The sequence below is a fragment of the Myotis lucifugus genome, unplaced genomic scaffold (assembly GCF_000147115.1).
Source record: "Myotis lucifugus unplaced genomic scaffold, Myoluc2.0 scaffold_352, whole genome shotgun sequence".
Lineage (NCBI taxonomy): Eukaryota > Metazoa > Chordata > Mammalia > Chiroptera > Vespertilionidae > Myotis > Myotis lucifugus.
Window position 1 is genome coordinate 147650 of NW_005871400.1, and position 23706 is coordinate 171355.

Below are 23706 nucleotides of genomic sequence, written 5' to 3' on the forward strand. Positions count from 1 at the left end.
AAATCTCTGACTCAAAATTCTTCTGCGTGCCAACCCTAATTTTTTGAGAACATGTTACGCCTACTTGATATCTCTTAAGGTGTACATATGTGAAGAACCTTGAAGAAATAATAAAATTCATTCGAGTGACAAAAACACAGTATATGATGATGAAAAATACATTTATTTTTTAATGTATACATGTACACTGATAGTCCGACAGAAAACTTTATGACTCCATTTGATATTATCAGTGGGACTTTTGCTGCTGCATCACTGATGACAGAGATTTTACATCAGGTTTATATTTCGTGACCTTCAGAGATATGCACGAGCTACTACTTTCATCTGTCAGACTACTCCTATTACGAGACTTAACAAAATTCATCACTGAGAACAAAGATTCACAAGCGTATGTGGATGAAAACATGGAGAGTAATGCTGTTGCAAAGTTTTTTAAACAGAAAAAAATTTCTGGAATGGCATTCCAAGTCCTCAATAGTTCGTTTTCGACACTTCTCTCTGGTACTTCTGTCTCTAATCGCTTTTTTCCAATGTTTTCCAAGTCAACTCTAAGGTCAATAAATTTCTGCTTCCAAATTGAGCTACTCTGAAATTCAATCAACTGCATTTAAAAGTCAGCCATGTCTAGCCATGAAAACATTTGTAACTTTAGTTCCTCTAGTTTCATGCTGTCTGGAAACCTCATGAATTTTGCTGTCTCTTCCAGTTCTCTGAATTTCGCAAATCTTGAGAAGAACTGCTCAATAGTTGACTCGATGATGTTTAAAAACAGCTTTTGAAGGCTTTGTCAGTTTGTTCTGTCATCTTTTGGGAGGTCTGTGATGTGGCTCTTGAGGTTTGGGAAATACCTAAATCTCTCACCATCCACATCCCTCTTAAAGACTTCCAATTTCTTTTCAAAAGCCTTTATGTAACCAAACATAACATCAAGTGTCTTGCCAGTTCCTTGTAATTTAACATTTAAGTCATTCAAATGTTCATAAAAATTGTAAATGGAAGATTATAAGAGACGGTTTTGTGTGCCAGCAAAAGTTACTGGTGTGCCATGTTTGGCATGCGTGCCAGGGGTTGCCCACCCTGATCTAGGGAGTGTCATAAGGTCAAGCCTAATTATGCTAAGGGGGCTGTGCCCTCTAAGCTGGGACTTGTTTGTGGCTTTGCCAACAGGTCAATCCGAGGCTTAACTCTATGGCTGCTTCCTACATCTCTCCCTTCTTTTATTTTTAAGCTACTACAGTAAAACTTACACATCAAGAACAAAGCTCTGACTAATAAAACAATGCCAATGCCAATGCAAAACCCAAACTACAGAACATTTTAACATTTTAAAACTTGAACATCAAGAACAAAACTCTGGCTATTAAAACAGTAACAAAACAATGCCAATGCGACACAGCAATGAGAGAAATCAAACTACAGGCATGTTAACATTTCAGCTACAAAATGAAGGTTATAGTCAGCACCTTGGTCCCTTGCATAGCCTTCATTTTCTTCTTCTCCATCGCTATCATTGGGGCAATTCTCAGTCTTTTGAATGCAGGGACATGGAGCTTCTCTGGGTCCCCTGTACCTCCTCCAGCCACCGGTGCCTCTTCTCTGTCTCCTCAATGAGGAGGCCCCACAGCTGCTACAGGTCGGTGAGCCTCTGTGGGATGGTCTCGGCATTCAGGCTGCTGCTGTGGGTGACGATGCTCTGGCTCCTCTCGAAGATGCCGTCGATGTGAAGATGTTGATGTGAGGCTGGTGCTGTCGGATTTCCTTCTGGAGGTCTGATGTTTCTTTATAGTCCTCAGATTTGGACAGTCTTAATTTCCCATGTTTTACACCAAGCTGCTACTAAACTTCACTCCTCCCCTTACTTTTTGCTTTCTGCACTTGCTTCACTGGAGCGTCCTTTCATCTTGCAATTGTAGTTCCCCCGAACTCAGGCCCTGCGTTGGGTGTCACATGTGCCGGGCCAGCACAGCCAAGGGTTTGGTGAGCCTGAGGCGGGGTGGCGAAGAATTAAAGAAAAGACAGACAAAGAGAATAAGCTGGGTCTAGGTGGATCTTCCTGTGCCTGGCTGAGGCCACAGAGAGAGACCCAGAGGCAAGCTGAGCCTTTATTTTATAGCCAGAGGTAAACAAGGTAGTGGTCACCATAGTTGCAATGTTCTTGTGAGTTTCACTTGTTTTGGCAGCACTTGCTGCATCTCCCTCAGCCCATTAGCTACCCAGATAAGATCTAGGGAGCATTATAAGGTCAAGCTTAATTATGCTAAGAGGACTGTGCCCTCTAAGCTGGGACTTGTTTGTGGCTCTGCCAACAGGTCAGTCCCAGGCTTAACCCCATAGCTGGGCCCTACAGCTCATCACAAGGACAGGAAAGCCAAGGGCAGTCTCCCCTTTTACGCCCTGGGCCTAGCTCTTGCTACACAACAAGGGAGGGAGTAGGATGTTTGGGTTAAAATTGAGCAGACATCAGGGGCTGGTTTGTTCCTTCTCCAGGAGACAATCCAGGCAGATGTCCTTGTGCTAGAAAGAAGGTGAGCCCCAAACCAGGGGTCCTGGCAGGACACAAAGGACACTGGGAGCCGGAGAGCAAGGCAGCTCCTCCTGCAGGAGGTGCAGGGGGCGGGGCTGGGAGTAGCAGGGGACGGTCCACACCTGACTCACATCATCTGTCCCTCACTCTTGATTGGTCAGAGCCTAAGCTCCTCCCAGTCTTGCGCGATTGGCTACTTTAAAGGAAAAAGGGAGGGGTTGACCTTTGCCGTTTCAAAATGGCGGCCCCCAGGGGAGCTGCAGTCATGGAGCCAAAATGACGGCTGCCTACACCCCCTTCTTTGACTGGAAAGATTACTTGTTTATTCTCACAATTCCCCCCCTATTTATTCTTTCCTTCAGACTCGGTTTGCATTTGTTGCCTTTCACGATCTGCAGTGTCTGGGAGGAGACTGTTTTGCTGTCTGGTCAATGTGGTTTCCATTACCCTTTGGACAAGACCCCTCATACATGTGTTCACATAAAAACGTTCCAACCTGTAAAGAATGTTGGTGAGTTTATTTGAGCCAAATTGTCCACAGTTGCTGGGAAGCAGAATCTCAAGGGGTTGGGACAGTGCTCTGGAGGGTGGCAGCTTTTCACTTTGTTCTACAAACCAATCCGAGGAGGAGATGAAGGTGGGTTATATGAAACCCATTGGTGATAGAGGAGGAGGCGGGAGAGAGCAAAGCGGAGAGACCCCTGGGATTGGATAAAAAGTAAAATGATAGGCACATCCTTAGTGGGTGCAGGATAGTCAACAGTCAACAATTAACACAATAACAATAACAATGAAGGAATCTGTGGTCTCTGTCCTGGCGCCCAGGGCATGTGGTGTGTAAACGTTTATGTATGTTTGTCCGTCTATGTCCCACGTCCGGCATGGTTCAGGGTTTAGGATCTGGAAGAGGGGCCGCACGCAAATGAAAGAGACAAGACAAGAGATAATTTGGAAATATTGGGGGGCCAGTCGGGCAAGTCAACTCAAGGGGAAGGACTTCCACTGGTGCTCAGGCCTCGCCAACCTTTTATTGGTTTGGGATACACCCCTAACCCTTAGGCAGGCAATTTCCAGTAACAGGCAGATTAGCCCATCAGCAAGGATTTACATAATAATAAATGGGGAAGTTGCTTCAGCTACCATTGTCTGGACTAACAGTGGGTGCACAGCCCTGACCTTTGCCAGGACTTCAAGGATCACCAGCTTTTCGGGTTCCTTGTCCACACCTCTCTGCTAGTGAAGACAATAGGTGGCTTCCCACATGTGGTTGTACCCTGAGGGGTCTGGGGAAGGGAGGTTACAAGTTCCTCTGACATTTCAATGATATGTTATCTTAGATGCAAAAGGACCATAGGCCCAGTTAAGGTAAAGAGTGACCTTGTCAGGGAAGATTCCGGCCTAGGAGTGACTACCCACCATAACTGTCTTTAGTTCAAGTTTAATTGCAGGCCATCCTTGTGGTCACTTTAGGTCTGAGTTTGCAAGACCACCACGCAGGCCTTCCCTGAGCTGTCAGGTTCGCATGCGGCCCCTTTTGTCCACACCAATGTAGGAACAAGAGAAAAAAGTTCTCCATCTTATGCATCAGGTGATTATTTATTCACCTCCATCTGAAGAAACAATTAGAAATGACACAGGAGCATTTTACAGAATTCAAACATCATGCACACACTAGTACATATTGGAGAATATTGTAAGTCTCCCATTTCCCTCCTGAGAGACAAAGGCTGTCAAGAAACTGTGTATATCCTCCCATTTGTCTTCTCCATACATGCTCACATATATATTTATATTTTTACAATCACATAAACTGTTTTGCAACTTTCCCCTTTTACAATATATCATCCTCCTATGAAAGTACAGTATTTGTCCTCTTCTTTGAACCATGAAGAGGATTTCGTTGAATTCCTACGTTTTCTTTATCCATTCATCTCCTGATGGATACGTGATTTCGGTAAACATCCTGTCTGTTTCCACTTTCATAGTGTTAAGTGTCTCTGGGGGGCAGAATCTCCCAGCTGAAAACCACGTGGGCAGAACCTTCCCAAGCTCTCCCAGCTGTGTACTCTGATGAGGTATCTCATTTTGTTTTAATTTGCATTTCTCTGATGCCATATAATGTTGAGTTTTTTCAGTGTTTTTTAAAGATTTTACATTTCAGAGCAGTTTAAGTTCACAGCAAAGTTGAGGGGAAGGTATAGAAATTTTTCACATACCTCTTCCTCTTGCATATGCCCAGCCTCCCTCACACCACTTCCTCACCACAGTGGTACGTCCTTCACAGTTGAAAGTGATCAAAATCACCCACACCATAGTTGACATTAGGTCACCCTTGGTAGTGTACATTCGGTGGGTTTTGGCAAGTGTATAATGACATATGTCCATCATTACAGTGTCATACAGAGTAGGTTCACTGCTCTGAGTCTCTGAGTGCCACCTATTTATTCCTCTTCCCACCCCTAAACCCTGGCAGCCACTGATGCAGTTACTATTTCCATAGCTTTGCCTTTATCAAAATGTCAGATACAGTGGGGCCTTGACTTACAAGTGTCCCGACTAACGAGTTTTTCGAGATACGAGCTGTCTCTTGGCCGATTTTTTGCTTTGAGTTGCGAGCTAAAATTTGGGTTACGAGCCAGCTTCAGATACCCCACCGCTAGTTGGTGCAGCGAATGTCACAGTGAACGCCACAACATCAGCCCAGCATCACGTGTCTCACTCGTTCACAATTGATTTGACATACGAGTAATTTGAGTTATGGGCTCCATCACGGAATGAATTAAACTCATAAGTCAAGGCCCCACTGTAGTTAGAATCACAGTGTGTAGCCTTTTGATTGGCTTCTGTCAGTTAGTCAGATGCAATTAAGGTTCCTCAGTTGTCTTCATATGGCTTGATAGCTCACTTTTTTTAATCTTTATTAAAAGTATTACATATGTCCCCTTTTTGCCCCCATTGACCCCCGCCAGCCCACCATCATCCCAGACCTTTACTACCCTACTGTCTGTGTCTATGAGTTATGCATATATGCATACAAGACCTGATTGATTAACTCCCACCCACCTACCTCCTCCACCTTTCCTACTAGATTACCCGCACTCTTCCATGCTTCCATATCTCTGGATCCACTCTGTTCATCAGTTTCTTCTCACATATGAGTGAGATCATGTGATACTTGTCTTTCTCTGACTGACTTATTTCACTTAGCATAATACTCTCCAGGTCCCTCCATGCTGTCTCAAAGCGTAAGAGATCCTTCTTTTTTACTGCTGCATAGTATTCCATGGTATAAATGTGCCACAGCTTTTTTATCCACTCATCTACTGATGGGCACTTGGGCTGTTTCCAGGTCTTAGCTATTGTAAATTGTGCTACTATGTGTCAGAAGCCGGTCCATCCTTGCTGCTTGACACAGTCGCTGCAGGGAAGAAACATCTGCACAGCGTATGTTTCAAGGGACCTGGCGTATATGTCATACTGTTCTTAATATGTTTGCTCACCTTCTTGGCGATATGTGTTTTAACCAAGGTCACCTCTCCGAGAAAGGTTGTTTCCCCAGGTAGGGATTTTTCCCTGAAGTTAGGGAGGGAATAAAACCTGTTAACTGAATGCCAGGCGGGTGGTTAATCACTTTAACTACGAACAATCACCCTTAAGCTACATAATCTTTACTCCCTGGAATGGAGATAAGAAACGCCCTAACCTTTGGAATAGAACTTGACAGGATTAAAATCAACTGGTATACATACAGATGTAACAATAAAAGACAGAACCTGGCTAGAACTTGGCTAGAGAACCTGGCTGAAGAACCTAGACACAGAACCTGGCAAGAGAACCTAGACCAGCCATGGGCAAACTACGGCCCACGGGCCAGATCCGGCCTGTTTGAAATGAATAAAACTAAAAAAAAAAAAAAAAAAGACCGTACCCTTTTATGTAATGATGTTTACTTTGAATTTATATTAGTTCACACAAACACTCCATCCATGCTTTTGTTCCGGCCCTCCGGTCCAGTTTAAGAACCCATTGTGGCCCTCGAGTCAAAAAGTTTGCCCACCCCTGACCTAGACAGAACTTGGCTGGAGAACCTGGCTAGAGATCCTGGATAGAACCAGGCCAGAAAACCCAACTATGCTGATAAACTGAATGCTGCCTCAGTGTCCTTCCTTCTTCGCCGACTCCGTCCACACCTTTGGGAACCTCTGGACCTGCTGGGGCTGGACCCTAACAACTATGAACATAGAGGTGCATATATTCTTTCTGATTGGTGTTTTGAGTTTCTTAGGATATATTTCTAGAAGTGGGATTACTGGGTCAAATGGCAGTTCCATATTTAATTTTTTGAGGAAACGCCATACTGTCTTCCATAGTGGCTGCACCAGTCTGCATTCCCACCAGCAGTGCACGAGTGTTCCCTTTTCTCCACATCCTCACCAGCACTTGTCATTTGTTGATTTGTTAATGGTAGCCATTCTGACAGTGATACCTCATTGTCATTTTAATTTGCATCTCTCTGATGATCAGTGACTTTGAAACATTTTTTCATAGGTCTCTTGGTCATCTGTATGTCCACTTTAGAAAAGTGCCTATTTAGGTCTAGTTCAGTGGTTCTCAACCTTCTGGCCCTTGATAGTTCCTCATGTTGTGACCCAACCATAAAATTATTTTCATTGCTACTTCATAACTGTAATGTTGCTACTGTTGTGAATCGTAATGTAAAGATCTGATATGCAGGATGATAGGCGACCCCTGTGAAAGGGTCTTTCAACCGCCAAAGGGGTCACGACCCACAGTTGAGAACTGCTGGTCTAGTTTCATTTTTTTGCATATACCTGTCCAATTTTCCCAACATCATTTTTGAAGAGAATGTCTTCACTCCAATGTATGCTCTTGCCTCCTGTATCAAATATTAATTGAGCATAATGGCTTGGGTCGATTTCTGGGGTCTCTATTCTATTCCATTGATTTATATGCCTGTTCATGTGCAGTACCAGGCTTTTTTTAGTTACAGTGGCTTTATAGTATAACTTGATGTTGGGTATTGTGCTTCCCTCCTTGTTCTTCTTTCTCAAGATTGCAGCTATTCGGGGTCTTTCTTGGTCCCACATCAATTTTTAAAATATTTGTTCTAGATCTGTGAAATATGCTGTTGGTATTTTATTAGGGATGTATTGAATCTATAGATTGCTTTGGGTAGAATGGACATTTTAATGATGTAAATTCTACCAACCCATGAACACAGTATATTCTTCCACTTGTTTATGTCTTCCTCTATCTCTTTTTTTCAACATCCTGTAGTTTTCTGAGTACAAGTCTTTTACTTCATTGGTTAAGTTTATTCCTAAGAATCTTAATTTTTTGTTGCAATGGTAAATACAATTGTTTAGTTTCTGTTTCTGAGAATTCATTATTGGTGTATAAAAAAGCCATTGATTTTGTGTCCTGCTAGATTGCCAAATTCATTTATTAAATCTCGTAGTTTTTTGGTGGAGTCCTTAGGGTTTTCTATGTACCATATCATGTCATCTGCGGAAAATGCCAGTTTACTTCTTCCTTTCCAGTTTGGATGCCTTTTATCTCTTTTTGTCTGATTGCTGTGGGTAGGACTTCCAGTACTATGTTGAATAAGAGTGGTGAATGCAGATATCCCTGCCTTGTTTCTGTTCTTAGGGGAAATAGTTTTAGTTTTTGCCCATTGAGTATGATGTTCACTATAGGTTTTTCATATATGGCCTTTATCATTTTGAGGTATACTCCCTCTAGTCCCACTTTATGAGTTTTTATGAAAAAATGGTGTTGGATTTTTGCCTAATGCTTTTTCTGCATCTATTGATCTGATTATGTGATTTTTTCTTTGAATTTGTTTATGTGATGTATCTTGTTTATTGATTTACAAATATTGTACCAGCCTTGCATCCCTGGAATAAATCCCACTTGATCATGGTGTATGATCTTTTTGATATATTGCTGGACCTCATTTGTTAATATTTTTTTGAGGATTTTAGCATTTATGTTCATCAGGGATATTGGCCTTTGTTTGTAGTCTTTATCTGGTTTTGGAATTAGGGTAATGCTGGCTTCATAAAAAGAGCTTGGAAGTGTTCCTTCCTCTTGGATTCTTTGGAATAGTTTGAGGAATATAGGTGTTAGTTATTCTTTGAATGTTTGGTAAAACTCCCCTGTGAAACCATCCGGACCTAGGCTTCTGTTTTCTGGGAGTTTTTGATTACTGCTTCTTTTTCATTAGTTGTTATTGGTCTATTCAGGTTTTCTTCCTGATTCAGTTTTGGGAGATTGTATTTTTCTAGGAATTTGTCCATTTCATCCACATTGTCCAGCTTGTTGTTAAATAGTTGTTCGTAGTATTTTCTTACAGTCCTTTGTATTTCTGTGGTGTCAATGGTTAATTCTCGGCTTTGGTTTCTGATTGTATTTATTTGGGTCCTCTCTCTTTGTTTCTTGATGAGTCTGGCTAAGGGATCATCAATCTTACTTATCCTACCAAAGAACCAGTTCTTGGTTTCATTGATTTTTTTTTTGAATTGATTTTTTGGCCTCTATGTCATTTAAATCTGCTCTAATCTTTATTATTTCCCTCTTTCTATATACTCTGGGTTTATATTGTTGTTCCCTTTCTAATTCTTTAAGTTGTAGGGTTAGTTTATTATTAATTTTTGTTATTTTTTTTTAAGTAGGCCTATAGTTCTATGAACTTCCTTCTCAGGACTGCTTTCACTGTGTCCCAGGGATTTTAGGTTGTTTTGTGTTCATTTTCATTTGTTTTCAGGAAGTTGTTGGTTTCTTTCTTGATTTCATTGGTAACCCACTCATTGTTTAATAACATGCTATTTAGCATCCATGTGTTTGAATGTTTTTGGGTGTTTTTACTGTAGTTGATTCTAATTTCATTCCACTGTGATCTGAGAAGATGCTTGATATGATTTCAATCTTTTTGAACTTGTAGAGACTTGTTTTGTGTCCTAACATGTGGTCTATCTTTGAAAATGACCCATGTGCACTTGAGAAGAATGTATATTTTGCAGCTTTGGGGTGAAATGTTCTATAAATGTCAGTTAATTACATCTGATCCAGTGTGTCCTTTAGAGTCACCGTTTCCTTGTTAATTTTTTGCCTGGAAGATCTATCCAGTGATGTCAGCAGGGTATTAAAGTCCCTATTATGACTGTATTACCGTCAATCTCTCCCTTAAAGTCCTCTTGAAGTTTCTCTTTTTAAATATATTTAGGTGCTCCTGTATTGGGTACATACTATTATATGTTTAGCAGGATTTTATCCTCTTATTGGATCGATCCCTTTAGTATTATGAAGTGACCTTTACTGTCACTTGTGATGGCCTTCATTTTGAAGTCTATTTTGCAGATATGAGTGTTGCTACCCCATCTTTTTTTTTTTTCATTTCCATTTGCATGGAAAATTTTTTCCATCCCTTCACTCGCATCCTGTGTGAACATTTTGTTTTGAGGTGGGTCTCTTGTAGACAGCATATACTAGGTGTACTGGTTAATAATGCAGATTTTTTTTCAATAGATGGAGTTACACATATGTTGATATATATGCGATTTGATATGTATGCTATTTTGTTGTATTGACAGCAAGCTTCAAAACTTCATATGTTAAATTTGCTGAAGGTGTTAACATCATAGATATTTTTATGCTTAAAATGTCAAATTTCATGCCCAAAAAAGAGCATTTATGGGAAGTTTTAATTCATTACTTTATTTTGAAGAAAAGTGCTGCTGAATGTTATCATATACTTCGGGAAGCTTATAGTGAACATGCTCCATCTCAAGATACTTGTGACTGAAGTTTAAATGCTTTAAAAGTGATGATTTCAATGTGAAAGAGAAAGAACATCCAGGTCAACTGAAAAAGTGTGAAGACCAACAATTACAAGCATTATTGGATGAAGATGTGTGTCAAACTCAAAAACAACTTGCAGAAAGATTAAACATTGCTCAGTAAACAATTTCCAATCATTTACAAGCAATGGGAAAGATTTTAAAGGAAGGAAAATGGGTGCCACATCAACTGAATGAAAGACAAATGGAAAACCGAAAAGTCATCAGTAAAATGTTGCTTCAACAGCATGAAAGAAAGTCTTTTTTGCATCGAATTGTGATTGGAGATGAAAAGTGGATTTATTTTGAGAATCCCAAATGCACAAAATCATGGGTTGATCCAGGTCGACCATCAACATCGACTTCAAGGCAAAATCACTTCGGAAAGAAGACAATGCTCTGCGTTTGGTGGGATCAGGAAGGTGTGGTGTATTATGAGCTTCTAAACCCAGGTGAAACCATTAATACTGATTGCTACCAACACAAATAATCATTTTGAACCATGCTTTGATCATAAAATGACCAAAACGGGCCAGAAGACACAGCAAAGTAATTTTGCTTCATGATGATGCACCATCACACACTTCAAAACCAGTTAAAGACATGTTAAAAGATCTTGCCTGGGAAGTATTAACCCACCCGCTGTATTCACCAGACCTTGCTCCTTCAGATTACCACTTGTTGCGATCGATGGCATGCACACTTTCTGAGCAGCACTTCAAAACGTATGAAGAAGTGGAAAATTGGGTCTCTGAATGGTTTGCCTCAAAACAAGAAAAGTTCTATTGGGACAGTATCCACAAATTACCTGAAAGATGGGAGAAATCTGTAGCTAGTGATGGACATTACGTTGAATAATCACTTTTGATGTTTCTCTTGAAATTATCATGTTTTCTTTGATTACAAAATCCACATTATTAACCGGTACACCTAGTAGTTGGGTCATGTTTTTGTATCCATTCAGCTACTGTATGTCTTTTGATTGGAGCATTTAATCCATTTACATTTAAGGCTATAATTGATAGGTACTTATTTATTGCCATTTTAATTTGTATGCCTAGGTTTCTCTCTCTATTTTGTTTTCTTATTACATCAGTCCCTTTAGTATTTCTTGTATTGCTGGCTTGGTGGTGATGAACTCATTTAGACAACCCCCCCCCCCCGCCCCTGCCTCGGAAGCTCTTTATTTCACCATCTATTTTGAATGATAGCCTTACTGGATATAGTAATCTTAATTTCATATCCTTGCTTTCCATTACCTTGAGTACTTCACGCTATTCCCTTCAGCCTGTAGAGTTTCTGATTTATCATCAGAAACTCCTTTGTAGGTAATAGTTTGCTTTTCTCTCACTGCTTTTAAGATGGTTTTTCTTTACTTTTTGGCATTTTAATTATGATGTGTCTGGGCATGGGCTGGTTTGGGTTCTTCTTGCTTGGGGATTCTCTGTGCCTCCTGAACTTGTGTGACTTTTTCCTTCACCAGATTTGGGAAGTTTTCTGCCATTATTTCTTTAAACACATTCTCTTTTCCTTTCTCCCTTTCTGTCTCTTCTGGCACATCTACTATGCAAATATTATTATGTTTCATGTTGTCCCACAGCTCTCTTAAGCTGTCCTCTTGTTTTTTAATTGCTTTTTTTTCCCTTTTAGTTTTCTGATTGAGTGACCTTTTCTATTCTCTTTTCTAAATCACTGATCGGATCCTCAGCTTCCAATTTCTGCTGTCTGTTCTTTCCAGTGTGTTCTTTATTTGTGCTATAATGTTCTTTATTTCTGTTTTCATAGTTACTATGTCTTTTCTCATACTGTTGAGCATCTTTACCATCATTATTCTGAACTTTATATCAGATAAATTTCTTATCTCCATTTCATTTATCTCTTCTTCTAGATAATTCTCTTGTTCTTTCATTAGTGGTTGTTTCTTCATCTCCTCATTTTGGCTGCCTGTTTGAGTTTGTGACTATGTATTAGGTAGATCTGCTATGTCTCTCAGTTTCTAGTAAAGGACAGTGTCAAAAGCTGTTTCTGACTAATTAGATCAGGCAAGACTCAAGGCCTCCAGAGCCCGCCTCTGCCTGCAGACTGATTTGATTTAGCCTTGAGTAGCTTTCAGGCAATCATCCACAGGTATGGTGTGAGTTTTGCCAACAGAGTAGGGCAGTTGCTTCTGCCTGGAAGCTAATTGTTAGTCAGTTTCTCAGTGGGCCTCAGAAACTCCACTCCATGGGGCAAGTTGTTTTCCAGTAGGTTGACTGTCTCTCCCCCAGGTAAGACCCCCTGGATAGGTCATGTCAGGGTGAGAAAAATGATCTCTGCAGTGTGAGGGAATGACTCAGCACAGGAAACTGGGGCATCTGCCTTCTGAGCTCTAACTGCAGAGCCCCCAGCCCTGGCTTCTGCTCACACAGCTCCAGTCTTCTCTGCCCTCCCTCTGCTGGAGCACAAGGTGAATGTTTGCACACCGAATTTTGTGTGTTGGTCATTTAAGAGGGTGCCTGAATTTCCAGTCATCTCTCCCTGGCAGACAGCAACCCTGCTGCTTTTCACAGCCAGATGTTATGTGGGCTCCTTTCTCAGTTCCAGTGCTCTCTGCTGGGGGGCCCAGCTTGGGGATTAGACCCCAGAGTTCTCAGTGGCAAGCCCCAGAGCTGAGATACCTCTCCGGAACTTTAGCTGCTGTTTGTGGGAACTGGCCAGCCCTTTCACACATCTGTCCCTCCTACCAGACTCTATGTGTTCTCCACTTTCAGTCCCTGATTATCAGGGTTCTCTCCAGGCAGTCTTCAGTTGATTATTCTGGAAGGTTTTTTTTGTATTTTAGTTGTAATTCCAGTTTTGTCCTGGGAGCATGTCTGTGTAACATCTGCTTACTCTACCGCCATTTTTTATATCCAGCTCATTTCTTTTTAGTGCTGAGTAATATTTCACTGTCCGGATGGACCACAGTTACTCATCCATCACCTGCTCTGAGGAACATCTTGATTGCCTATAAGTTTTGGCAACTATGACTGAAGATGTTATAAGCATCCCTGTGCAGGTTTTATATGGACATAAGTTTTCAACTCCTTTGGGTAAATACCAAGGAGCATGTTTGCCAGACTGTGTGGTAAGAGTTTGTTTAGTTTTATAGGAAACCATTAACCTGTCTTCCCAAGTGGCTATACAGGTTACACTCCCACCAGCAATGAATGAGAGCTTCTGTTGCTCCAAATATTTGCCCGCATTGATGTCAGGGTTTTAGATTTTGGCCATTCTGATAGTTGTGACATGGTATCTTGTTGTTGTTTTAATTTTCATTTCCTTGGTGACATATGATATAGAGCAGCAGTCGCCAACTTCTCGGACCTCATGGGCTACCAGTGGTCCATGGACCACCGGTTGGTGACCGCTGATATAGAGCATTTTTTATATACTTATTTGTTATCTGTATATCTTCTGTCGTTGAGGTGTCTCTTGAGGACTGTAGTCCATTTTTTAAAATGTTTCCTGTACTTTTTGACTATATTTTCCCCCAGATTTAATAGATACAATAGATATATTTAAAAGCCTAAGCGACTATTATGACCGAATGACCAGAACGACTGGTCGCTATGATGCGCACTGACCACCAGGGAGCTTAACGCAGGAGCTGCCTCCTGGTGGTCAGTGTGCTCCCACAGCCAACCTCCTGTGGCCAGCCAACCTCCTGTGGTCCTTCACCCCCAACCCCATGCACGAATTTGTGCACCAGGCCTCTGGTTGACATATAATATTGTATAAATTTAAGGTATACAATGTAATGATTTGAGGTATGTATATATTACAAGATGATTTCCAAAATAAATTTAACACATATATCCCTCACATAGTTACAATTTTTTGTGTGTGATGAGAACTTTTAGATTTACTTCCTTAGCAACTTATAACATACAATACAGTATAATTAACTATAGTCACCATTGCGGAGTGCATGTGGAGTGGGCTGGTGGCGGAGAGCGCGGTTGTTGTTTTCAATCGGGAGGGAGTTTCAGACTCTGAGCTCCAGATCCGGGCGAGTCTCTAGGGACCCAGACTCAAACGGGAGAAACGGGAAGGCAGCTTTCTCTCCGAGGTTTGCAGCAGTTGCAGAGCCGCTGGGGACAGAACTGAGAGCAGCCATAACTGCTCGCTCCGCCCGCCCTGTAGATCCCCTGGGACCCGCCCCACCCAAGCCCTGCACAGAGGCATTTGCCAGATTGCCTCAGGCAAAGGCTAGATTAGCACCGCCCTAGAGATGCAGCACAGAAGCTCTCCCACTGCAGACACAGCCAGTTAACCTGGAGGTCAATTCACCCCCAGTATTGCCGACAACAATCAAGGGTTAACTACAACAAGACTGCGCACAAAGACCACAAGGGGGTGCACCAAGAAAGCATAAAAAATGTGGAGACAAAGAAACATGACAGAAATGGAGGATATAGAGCTAAAAAACGCACTTTTAAGGTCTCTCAATAATTTGCTAGAAACTGCCGATAAACTTGATGAGAGTCTCATGAAATCTAATGAGACCCTCGATGTTGTGATAAAGAACCAACTAGAAATTAAGCATACACTGACTGAAATAAAGAATATTATACAGACACCCAACAGCAGACCAGAGGAGCGCAAGAATCAAGTCAAAGATTTGAAATACAAAGAAGCAAAAAACACCCAACCAGAAAAGCAAAATGAAAAAAGAATCCGAAAATACGAAGATAGTGTAAGGAGCCTCTGGGACAACTTCAAGCGTACAAACATCAGAATTATAGGGGTGCCAGAAGATGAGAGACAGCAAGATATTGAAAACCTATTTGAAGAAATAATGACAGAAAACTTCCCCCACCTGGTGAAAGAAATGGACTTACAGGTCCAAGAAGTGCAGAGAACCCCAAACAAAAGGAATCCAAAGAGGACCACACCAAGACACATCATAATTAAAATGCCAAGAGCAAAAGACAAAGAGAGAATCTTAAAAGCAGCAAGAGAAAGAAAGTCAATTACCTACAAGGGAATACCCATACGACTGTCAGCTGATTTCTCAACAGAAACTTTGCAGGCCAGAAGGGAATGGCAAGAAATATTCAAAGTGATGAACAGCAAGAACCTACAACCAAGATTACTTTATCCAGCAAAGCTATCATTCAGAAGTGAAGGTCAGATAAAGAGCTTCACAGATAAGGAAAAGCTAAAGGAGTTCATCACCACCAAACCAGTATTAATACGAAATGCTGAAAGGTATCCTTTAAGAACAGGAAGAAGAAGAAAAAGGTAAAGATACAAATTATGAACAACAAACATGCATCTATCAACAAGTGAATCTAAGAATCAAGTGAATAAATAATATGATGTACAGAATGAACTGGTGATTATAATAGAATCAGGGACATAGAAAGGGAATGGACTGACTATTCTTGGGGGGGAAAGGGGTGTGGGAGATGCGGGAAGAGACTGGACAAAAATCGTGCACCTATGGATGAGGATAGTGGGTGAGGAGTGAGGGCGGAGGGTGGGGCGGGAACTGAGAGGAGGGGAGTTTTGGGGGGAAAAAAGAGGAACAAATATAATAATCTGAACAATAAAGATTTAATTAAAAAAAACGATAGTCACCATTATTTATTAATCTTATAACAGGAAGTTAGCACTTTTTTACCACTTTCACCCATGTTCCCCTCTCCTGACAACCGCCAATCTATATTCTGCTTCTATGAATTCAGTCTTTTAGATTCCTCCTGTAAATGATATCACACATTTGTCTTTCTCTGTCTGACTTATTTCACTTAGCATAATGCCCTCAAGGGTTATACATGTTATTGAAAATGACAGCATTTCCCTTCAATGGCTGATTGATATTCCACATAGGCTTTCCCTGCCTTGGCTAAGGTAAGTAATGCTGCAGTGAACATGGCTGTGAGTGCAGATGTCTTTTTGAGATAACTTTAACCTTCAGTTATATATGCTGCAAGTGGAATTGCTGCGTCATTGGTAGATCTATTTTTAATTTTTTGAGGAATCTCCATACTGTATTCCATAATGGTCAAATGATTTGCTAGCCTGCATAGGTTGGGTCATGAAACAGGCTCTATGGCCTTGGCTCTCTGACTGTGGACCCAAATCAATCAGAACTGCCCCCTGAGCTCCTTGGCCAGATGAGGCCACCCACTCAGCTCAGCCACGCTGTGGGGTTTTCATAATGGTGTCTTGTCTGTGGATTGTTGCTAGTAGACCACCTGAGGATATTTTTTCCATTGACTTTAGAGAGAGTAGAAGGGAGGAAGGGAGAGAAAAAGAGCGAGAAAGAAAGAGAAGCATCCAAGTGAGGGAGACACATCAACTGATTGTTTACCACACACATCCTAACTAGGGATTGAACCTGCAACCTAGGTACGTGCTCTTGACCAGGAATCGAACATTCAACCCTTTGGTGCACAGGCCAGTGCTCTAACCACTGAGCTACCAGTCAGGGCTGTACCACAGATTTTTTTTCATTCATCCATGATGAGCACTTGGGCTGCTTCCAAATCTTGTGTATGGCAAGTAATGCTGCATGAACTTAGGAATGCATATATTCTTTCTAATTAGTGTTTTGGGTTTTTGGGATAAATTCCTAGAAGTGGAATTGCTGGGTCATAAGGCAGTTCCATTTTTAACTTTTTGAGGTCACTCCACATACTGCTTTCCACAGTAGCTGAGAACTATTGGGGAGTTGGTGGGGGGTGATGGTGGAAGGATTGAGCGAAAAAAGAAAAAAAACTCAGACATGATCAACAGTGTGGGCATTTCCAGTGGTGGGGTGGAGAGCTGGGGGCATGGGAGGAGGAGGGTATATTGGGGGATAAATGGTGATGGCTGAAGACTTGACTTGGGGTGGTGAACACAAAATGCAGTGTACAGATGACGTGTTGTAGTATTGTGTGCCTGAAACCTGTATAATTTTATTAACCAGTGTCACCCCAATAAATTCAATATAAAGAAAAAAAAAGAAAATGGTAAGCATAGTGATTTTAAATTTTGCTTCTGATAATTTTGGCCCAGATTCAGAAAAATTGCTTGTAGGAATAGTTGATTCTAGGATGGTATTATTTTTCTCCAGAGTAGAGTTCTTTTTTATGCTAGGCACTTGTAGGCATTTGTGGTCTGGGATCACCTTCATCTGGTATCAAAGATCAAAATTACTTGAAATTGGGCCAGTGCCTTTCACATTCATTCTTATTCATAAGATATGCCTTCCCTCTTGGCCCCGAATTTCAGCTCTCTTCCTGGTAGCCCCCCAAAATTGGAGTCAAGTGTTCAAGGTCACACAGTTAGTGGTAGAGCTAGGAAATCAATCTAGACAGTCTGTTCTTATATCTGGGTTATAGTAACCTACCGTGCCACCCACCCACACCATGAGGGAAGGGTTTCTTTGTTTCCCATTGTGCACCCACACTTAACATGGCACATAATAGATATTCAGAAAATATTCATTAAATGTAAGAATGAATCTGCTCCCATTAGTAATGTTGTTAATGTAGGTATTTCCAAGCTCACAAATTGCTGAGTGGCATGTTGAGCGTACAGGTGTGATGTTATTTTATGTTTGTTCTTGTTATTTGCTTTTTTTCTATGGTGATGATTTGCTTTGTATTGTTTCTGAATTAGTATTTTGATAAGAATTGGGAAAGCTACTGGACAAATTTACCTGGAAACTTGCATCAGTAACTCACTGATCATTTCTTGTGCTTGAAGTTTTGTACATTATTAGAAGCTCAATAGATGCTGAGTAAATTAAAAATGTAAGGAGAGCCCTAGCTGGTTTGGCTCAGTGGATAGAGCATCGGCCTGTGGACTGAAGGGTCCCGGGTTTGATTCCAGTCAAGGGCACATGCCTGAGTTGCGGGCTCGATCCCCAGTAGGGGGCAGCCGATCAATGATTCTTTCTCATCATTGATGTTTCTATCTTTCTATCCCTCTCCTCTCTGAAATCAATAAAAATATATTTTTAAAAAAAGTAAGGAGAAACAATTTCTCAGATATTTCAAATGCTTTTTGTTTATGTTGTCATCCTTTAAGACTGATGAGAAAATTATTTCAAATTTAAGTAATTGCCTAAAATTTACCTTTTTTTAGATAATCTTATTTTTAAAAAAAACTTTACTTCCTCCTTAGAGTTGAAGAATGGATTTGTTGGTGTTGAACAAATTTATGGTTCTTCTGTGGAAGAATTTTACTTTAAAGGTAAGTTGAGCTATTTATAGGATTACTAGTGGCCCGGTGCATGAAATTTGTGCATGGGGGCGGGGGTGTCCCTCAGCCCGGCCTGAACCCTCTCCAATCTGGGACCCCTTGGCGGATGTCCCTGTGGGATTGGGCCTAAACCGGCAGTTGGACATCCCTCTTGCAATCTGGGACCACTGGCTCCTAACCGCTCACCTGTCTGCCTGCCCGATTGCCCCTAACCACTCTGCCTGCTGGCCTGCTTGCCCCCAACTGCCCCCCCCCGCCAGCCTGCTCGTTCCCAACTGCCCCCCCCCTCTGCTGGGCTGATTGCCCCCAAATGCCCTCCCCTGCTGGCCTCATGGCCCCCAACTGCCCTCCCTGGCCAGAGGCCCTCTGTGGCCAGGCACGGATCGCTTGCCTTGTCGCTGGGGCGACAATGCAAGTGTTTCTCTCCCCCCCTCAACCCCCCTGGCCACTCCGTGCCCACTGCCCAGAGGCCCTCCGTGGCCAGGGTGGAACACTTGCCTCATCGCCGCGGTGACAAAGCAAGCATTCCTTCAGGCCTCTCACGCTGCCTGCTCTCAGCGGCCGCCCTCCCGGGACTGAGAGGACTGGGCACCACCATGTTTGTGGTGGAGTCATGGTCAATATGCATATTCCCTCTTTATTAGATAGGATTGCAACATCTAAGAGATGATCACGGAAATCATCTGACAGCCCAGTCACTGCATTTCATTCATACTGTGGCAGTTTCCCAGTTCTGGAGCAGGGTTATCTCTTGCACATATGTGGGGTCCTCAGAGAGTGAAAGAACACCAGAATGACTCATAGGAGAGAGAAACAGACAGTCCAGGAAACTGCTAGTGTACTAGTATACTGAGCCGTTTTTTTTTTGCCATCTATATCTTCTTTTATGAAGAGCCTGCTAATATCAAATAACCAGTCATTTGGAAAGTTAATGTTCCCTTCCACTAACAGTATCCTTTTCCTCTCCTAGCGCCGGCAGTGCACTGCTCTGGCTGCGGAGCTCATCCTGACTGTCCTGTTTGTTGGCGTGCTTCTGTTAACACGCAGGTTTTCGTATAGAGAGAAGACGGGGCCCTTCAATTACCCTCCACAGCCTGTTGATGAGTTGCCTGTATTCCTCAGAGAAGTCCCTGCGTCTGGTGTGTGGGAATTGGCTTTTGTGCCTTCCAAAAGTGTTGTGGTGAAGGATATCGTTGAAACTGTGAAAAGAGATTTACACTACAATTTTAAAGGTTAGAAATTAAGGTTTTCTGGGAAAAAAAGCATTATTAAATTGTTTCAGTGAAGACACACTTGCAACCTTTTCACTGGGCATAATCTTCCAAGTAAAACATTGTAGGATATCATCATAACCAGGTAATAATCTCCTAAGTATATAATAACATGGCTGGTTAAACTTGAGAGTTAATTCACATAAAAATATATTTTCCTAGATCTCAAAGCCAATAGTGGTATTTAAAAACTAGATGATCAATTTATTTTATTCTAGATTATCATCCAATTCTGTGATACTCAGTCTTCCTTGTTTCTCATTGTGTTGTTTAAACCTTGGTAAGTATAACTCCAGGGGTCTATGATGGTGTGCCAAAGGTATTCAAAGGGACAGCATAGGCATGCATCCTCATTCTTGATGCATACAAAGTCGTTAGTTATTTCAAACACTAGAGGCCCGGTGCATGAAATTCATGCACTGCGGGGGGGTGTCCCTCAGCCCAGCCTGCACCCTCACCAAATGGGACCCCTCGGGGGATGCCTGACTGCCGGTTTAGGCCTGATCCCACAGGGATCTCACAATCCGGGACTGCTGGCTCCCAACTGCTCGCCTGCCTGCCTGCCTGATTGCCCCTAACCGCTTCTGCCTGCCAGCCTGATCACCCTCTAACCACTCCCCTGCCAGCCCGATCGCCCCCAACTGCCCTCCCCTGCCAGCCTCGTCGCCCCCAGCTGCCCTCCCCTGCTGGCCTGGTTGCCCCCAACTGCCCTCCCCTGCTGGCCTGGTCACCCCTAACTGCCCTCCCCTGCTGGCCTGGTCACCCCTAACTGCCATCCCCTGCAGGCCCGGTCCCCCCCAACTGTCCTCCCTCCCCTGCCAGCCTGGTCACCCCTAACTGCCGTCCCCTGCAGGCCTGGTCGCCCACAACTGCCCTCCCCTGCTGGCAATCTTGTGGTGGCCATCTTTTGACCACATGGGGTTGGCCATCTTGTGCAAGGGTGTGATGGTCAATTTGCATATCACCTCTTTTTTATATAGGATTGCTTAGGTAAAAACGTTGCCCGAGTCACTGAGGAATGCTGTATAGAAGACTCGGGCTATTTAGAATTATTATAAAAGTTCCCCATTCTTCACTTACCCTCACATTCTTAACTCAGTTTCTCTCCTCTTTCTCCCAGAAATAAAAACTATCAGAAGTTTGGTGGGTATCTCTCCATTGCCCCCTCTTTTTATACACATATATTTATTCAGCAGTGTATTTTTTTCAATCTTTTTTTGTTTCTCAATGGATTTGAGAGTCCTTGAGAGTAGGTGACATCTCAAAACATTTTTTATTATAAAAAAACACCATTGAAGCTGAAGAATGCAAAATCTCGATAATTCTTGAAGTATACACCACAAATATTCTAATAAATTAGTCTCTTACAGGCTACTCTGGGTTACCCAAAATATTCTGTAATTTCCATTCTGATTTCTTCTTTGATACATGGGATTTTTAGAAGTATATTACTTACCTTCCAAACATCTGGGAATTTATTGTTATCTTTCTGTTGTTGCTTTCTATTTTAATTTCCTTGAATAAGGGCATACACTTTATAATGTCAGTGTGAAATTTTGAGAATTGTTTATTGCTAGTTTATAGAGTATTTTGATAAATGTTCCATGTGCATATGTAAGATTGTATTCTGTAGCATTTGCTTGTGGTATCCTATGAATGTCTCCTAGGCCAAGTTGGTTAACCTCATGTTTTCCAAATCTCCTATATTCTTACTATTTTTTACCTACTTATTCTATTAGTTGTTGAGGAGGGTATGACATTTTCAACTAGGTGTCATCAATACCTAAAAGGTTATACATATTAAAATAATATTAAAATTTACTTTTTGCTTATATATTTTGAAATTATTAGGTCATGGCGTCTTTCTGTTGAATTGCTTTAAAAATATTTCTCAATTCTGAAATTTTTCATTTCTCTCTAAAAAAATGTTTTATTTTTAAATTTATTAGCTATATTAACCATAGTAACTTTAGAATCCCTACCAAAAAGTTCTGATATCTGGATTGCTTGTGTACATTTTTTTCTCTTAAGTCATTGAGTTCTGTTTTATAACATATTCTATATGTATATATTTTACTTTATTTCTGAACCTTTTATATTTTATTGTTGACAGTATTACAGATGTCTCCCATTCCCTCACCCCTCTTACCTCCCTACATATCTTATATTTTAATGACAGAAATTGTGGGTGAAAAGTTGAGGGTTTAAGTTTTCTTCTGGATGGCTGTCAGTTTGATTCCAGTGAAGACTGGCTTAAGTTCCAGTAAGGACTGCTCTATTCAGTTTTCTCTTTACTCCTGAGGGATACCTCTTCTCCTAGGGTGTGGTCATTGCTTCTAGGGTGTGGCCCGCCGAGGGTCAGCTGGAAGTCTGGAGTATTTTTGAAGCCTGCCTACCTGAGTGAGGTGTGAACTCCATTCTTTCTCTGAGCATTGCCCAGCTGCTGCAATCACTGCCCAGCATTGTGTCCTGCCACCTGCTGGTTTCTTGCATGCCCAGGGTCGGAGGTGGCCACTGATTTCAGGGGAATATACGTGCTGAATTTTCACCTCACTTCTCTGCTATTCTCTTTTCTTTGAATTTTGCCTCTTAAGTCCCATCCATTTTGGCACCCTGAACTCTCACCTCTTTTTCTTCAACTCTGTAAGTCAGCAACGTTTGGCAGTTGCTTTCAGGGGCAATACCAGGGTGAATATGGCATTCACCTTGTGCATTTCAAGCTGTTTTATAGATTTTGTCCAACTTCTATGCAATGGGAAAGTTTAATCTTATGTAAGCTACTCTATCATAGCTAGAACTGGAAGTTCTTATATGAGAATTTTTAAGTTTTTTGCTGGTTATTTCCAAGTATTTTACATTATAGTTAGAGAATAGTTTTTAAGTTGTTGATTCCTCAGAATTTATTGATTTCTTTTGTGTGTCTTAATACATGATTAACTTTTATAAAAATTCCTTATATGCTGTGTACTCCTATATTATAAAAGGCTAATATGCAAATCAACCAAATGGCAGAACGACCAGTTGCTATGATGCACACTGACCACCAGGGGGCAGACACTCGATGCAGGAGCTGCCCCCTGGTGGTCAGTGCGCACCCACAGGGGGAATGCCACTCAGCCAGAAGCTGGGCTCACAACTGGTGAGCACAGCAGCGGTGGCAGGAGCCTCTCCCGCCTCCACGGCAGTGCTAAGGATGTCTGACTGCCGGACTGCAAGGGGTGCAGGCTGGGCTGAGGGATCCCCCTGAATGCACGAATTTCATATAACAGGCCTCTAGTGATATATATTCTGCAAGGTCATGGACTAGACCCCACTTAGCTATTTATCAGAATTTCTGCCCCCACCTGCTCACTGGCCTTAGCTTGTGTCCATTGGAGAGTCTTGCCCCCACTGCACTCCCCTTTCACGGCTTGAACTCTGAGTCCCCAGGACCAGAGGGCTCTATCATTTCCAGTGCCCAGGAGCCAGAGCGGCTCTAATGGCCACGTTTGACCTATCTTGACATGCTGAGATTTTCATTTCCCTAGTGACTCCTAGGAGAGGCCAGGGAACAAGATCCACAAATCAGGGGAATTAATACCTCATGGGGCAAAATTTGATTAGTGAAAGATAGAGATGAAAAGGAGATAACACATTGATCTCCTGCTCCTCTTCCCACAAACGGACTGTCTTAAGATGCAGTAGTTCCGAAAACAGCCTCTGAGAGACTTCTTGTTATATTTCTTGTTACGCCAGTTCCAGCTTCATAATGTGCTACCTTGTTTTACTTTCTCTTCTTTCATGCCTCACATTCCTAGTACCAGGCTTAGGGCCAGATAAGTGGGGCACC

General features: G+C 42.0%; 1 protein-coding gene across 1 annotated transcript in view; it reads left to right on the forward strand.

The window, feature by feature from the left end:
- Positions 1-1495: 1495 nt before the first annotated feature.
- The window catches only part of LOC102423522 (ATP-binding cassette sub-family A member 3-like), a 254535-nt gene continuing 232324 nt past the window's right edge, over positions 1496-23706 (forward strand). The window contains exons 1-4 of the mRNA XM_023764831.1: positions 1496-1770; positions 2890-3038; positions 18529-18597; positions 19577-19838. Coding sequence (XP_023620599.1) covers positions 18538-18597; positions 19577-19838 — 322 coding nt within the window. The 5' untranslated portion in view covers positions 1496-1770; positions 2890-3038; positions 18529-18537. The remainder of the gene's footprint in view (positions 1771-2889; positions 3039-18528; positions 18598-19576; positions 19839-23706) is intronic.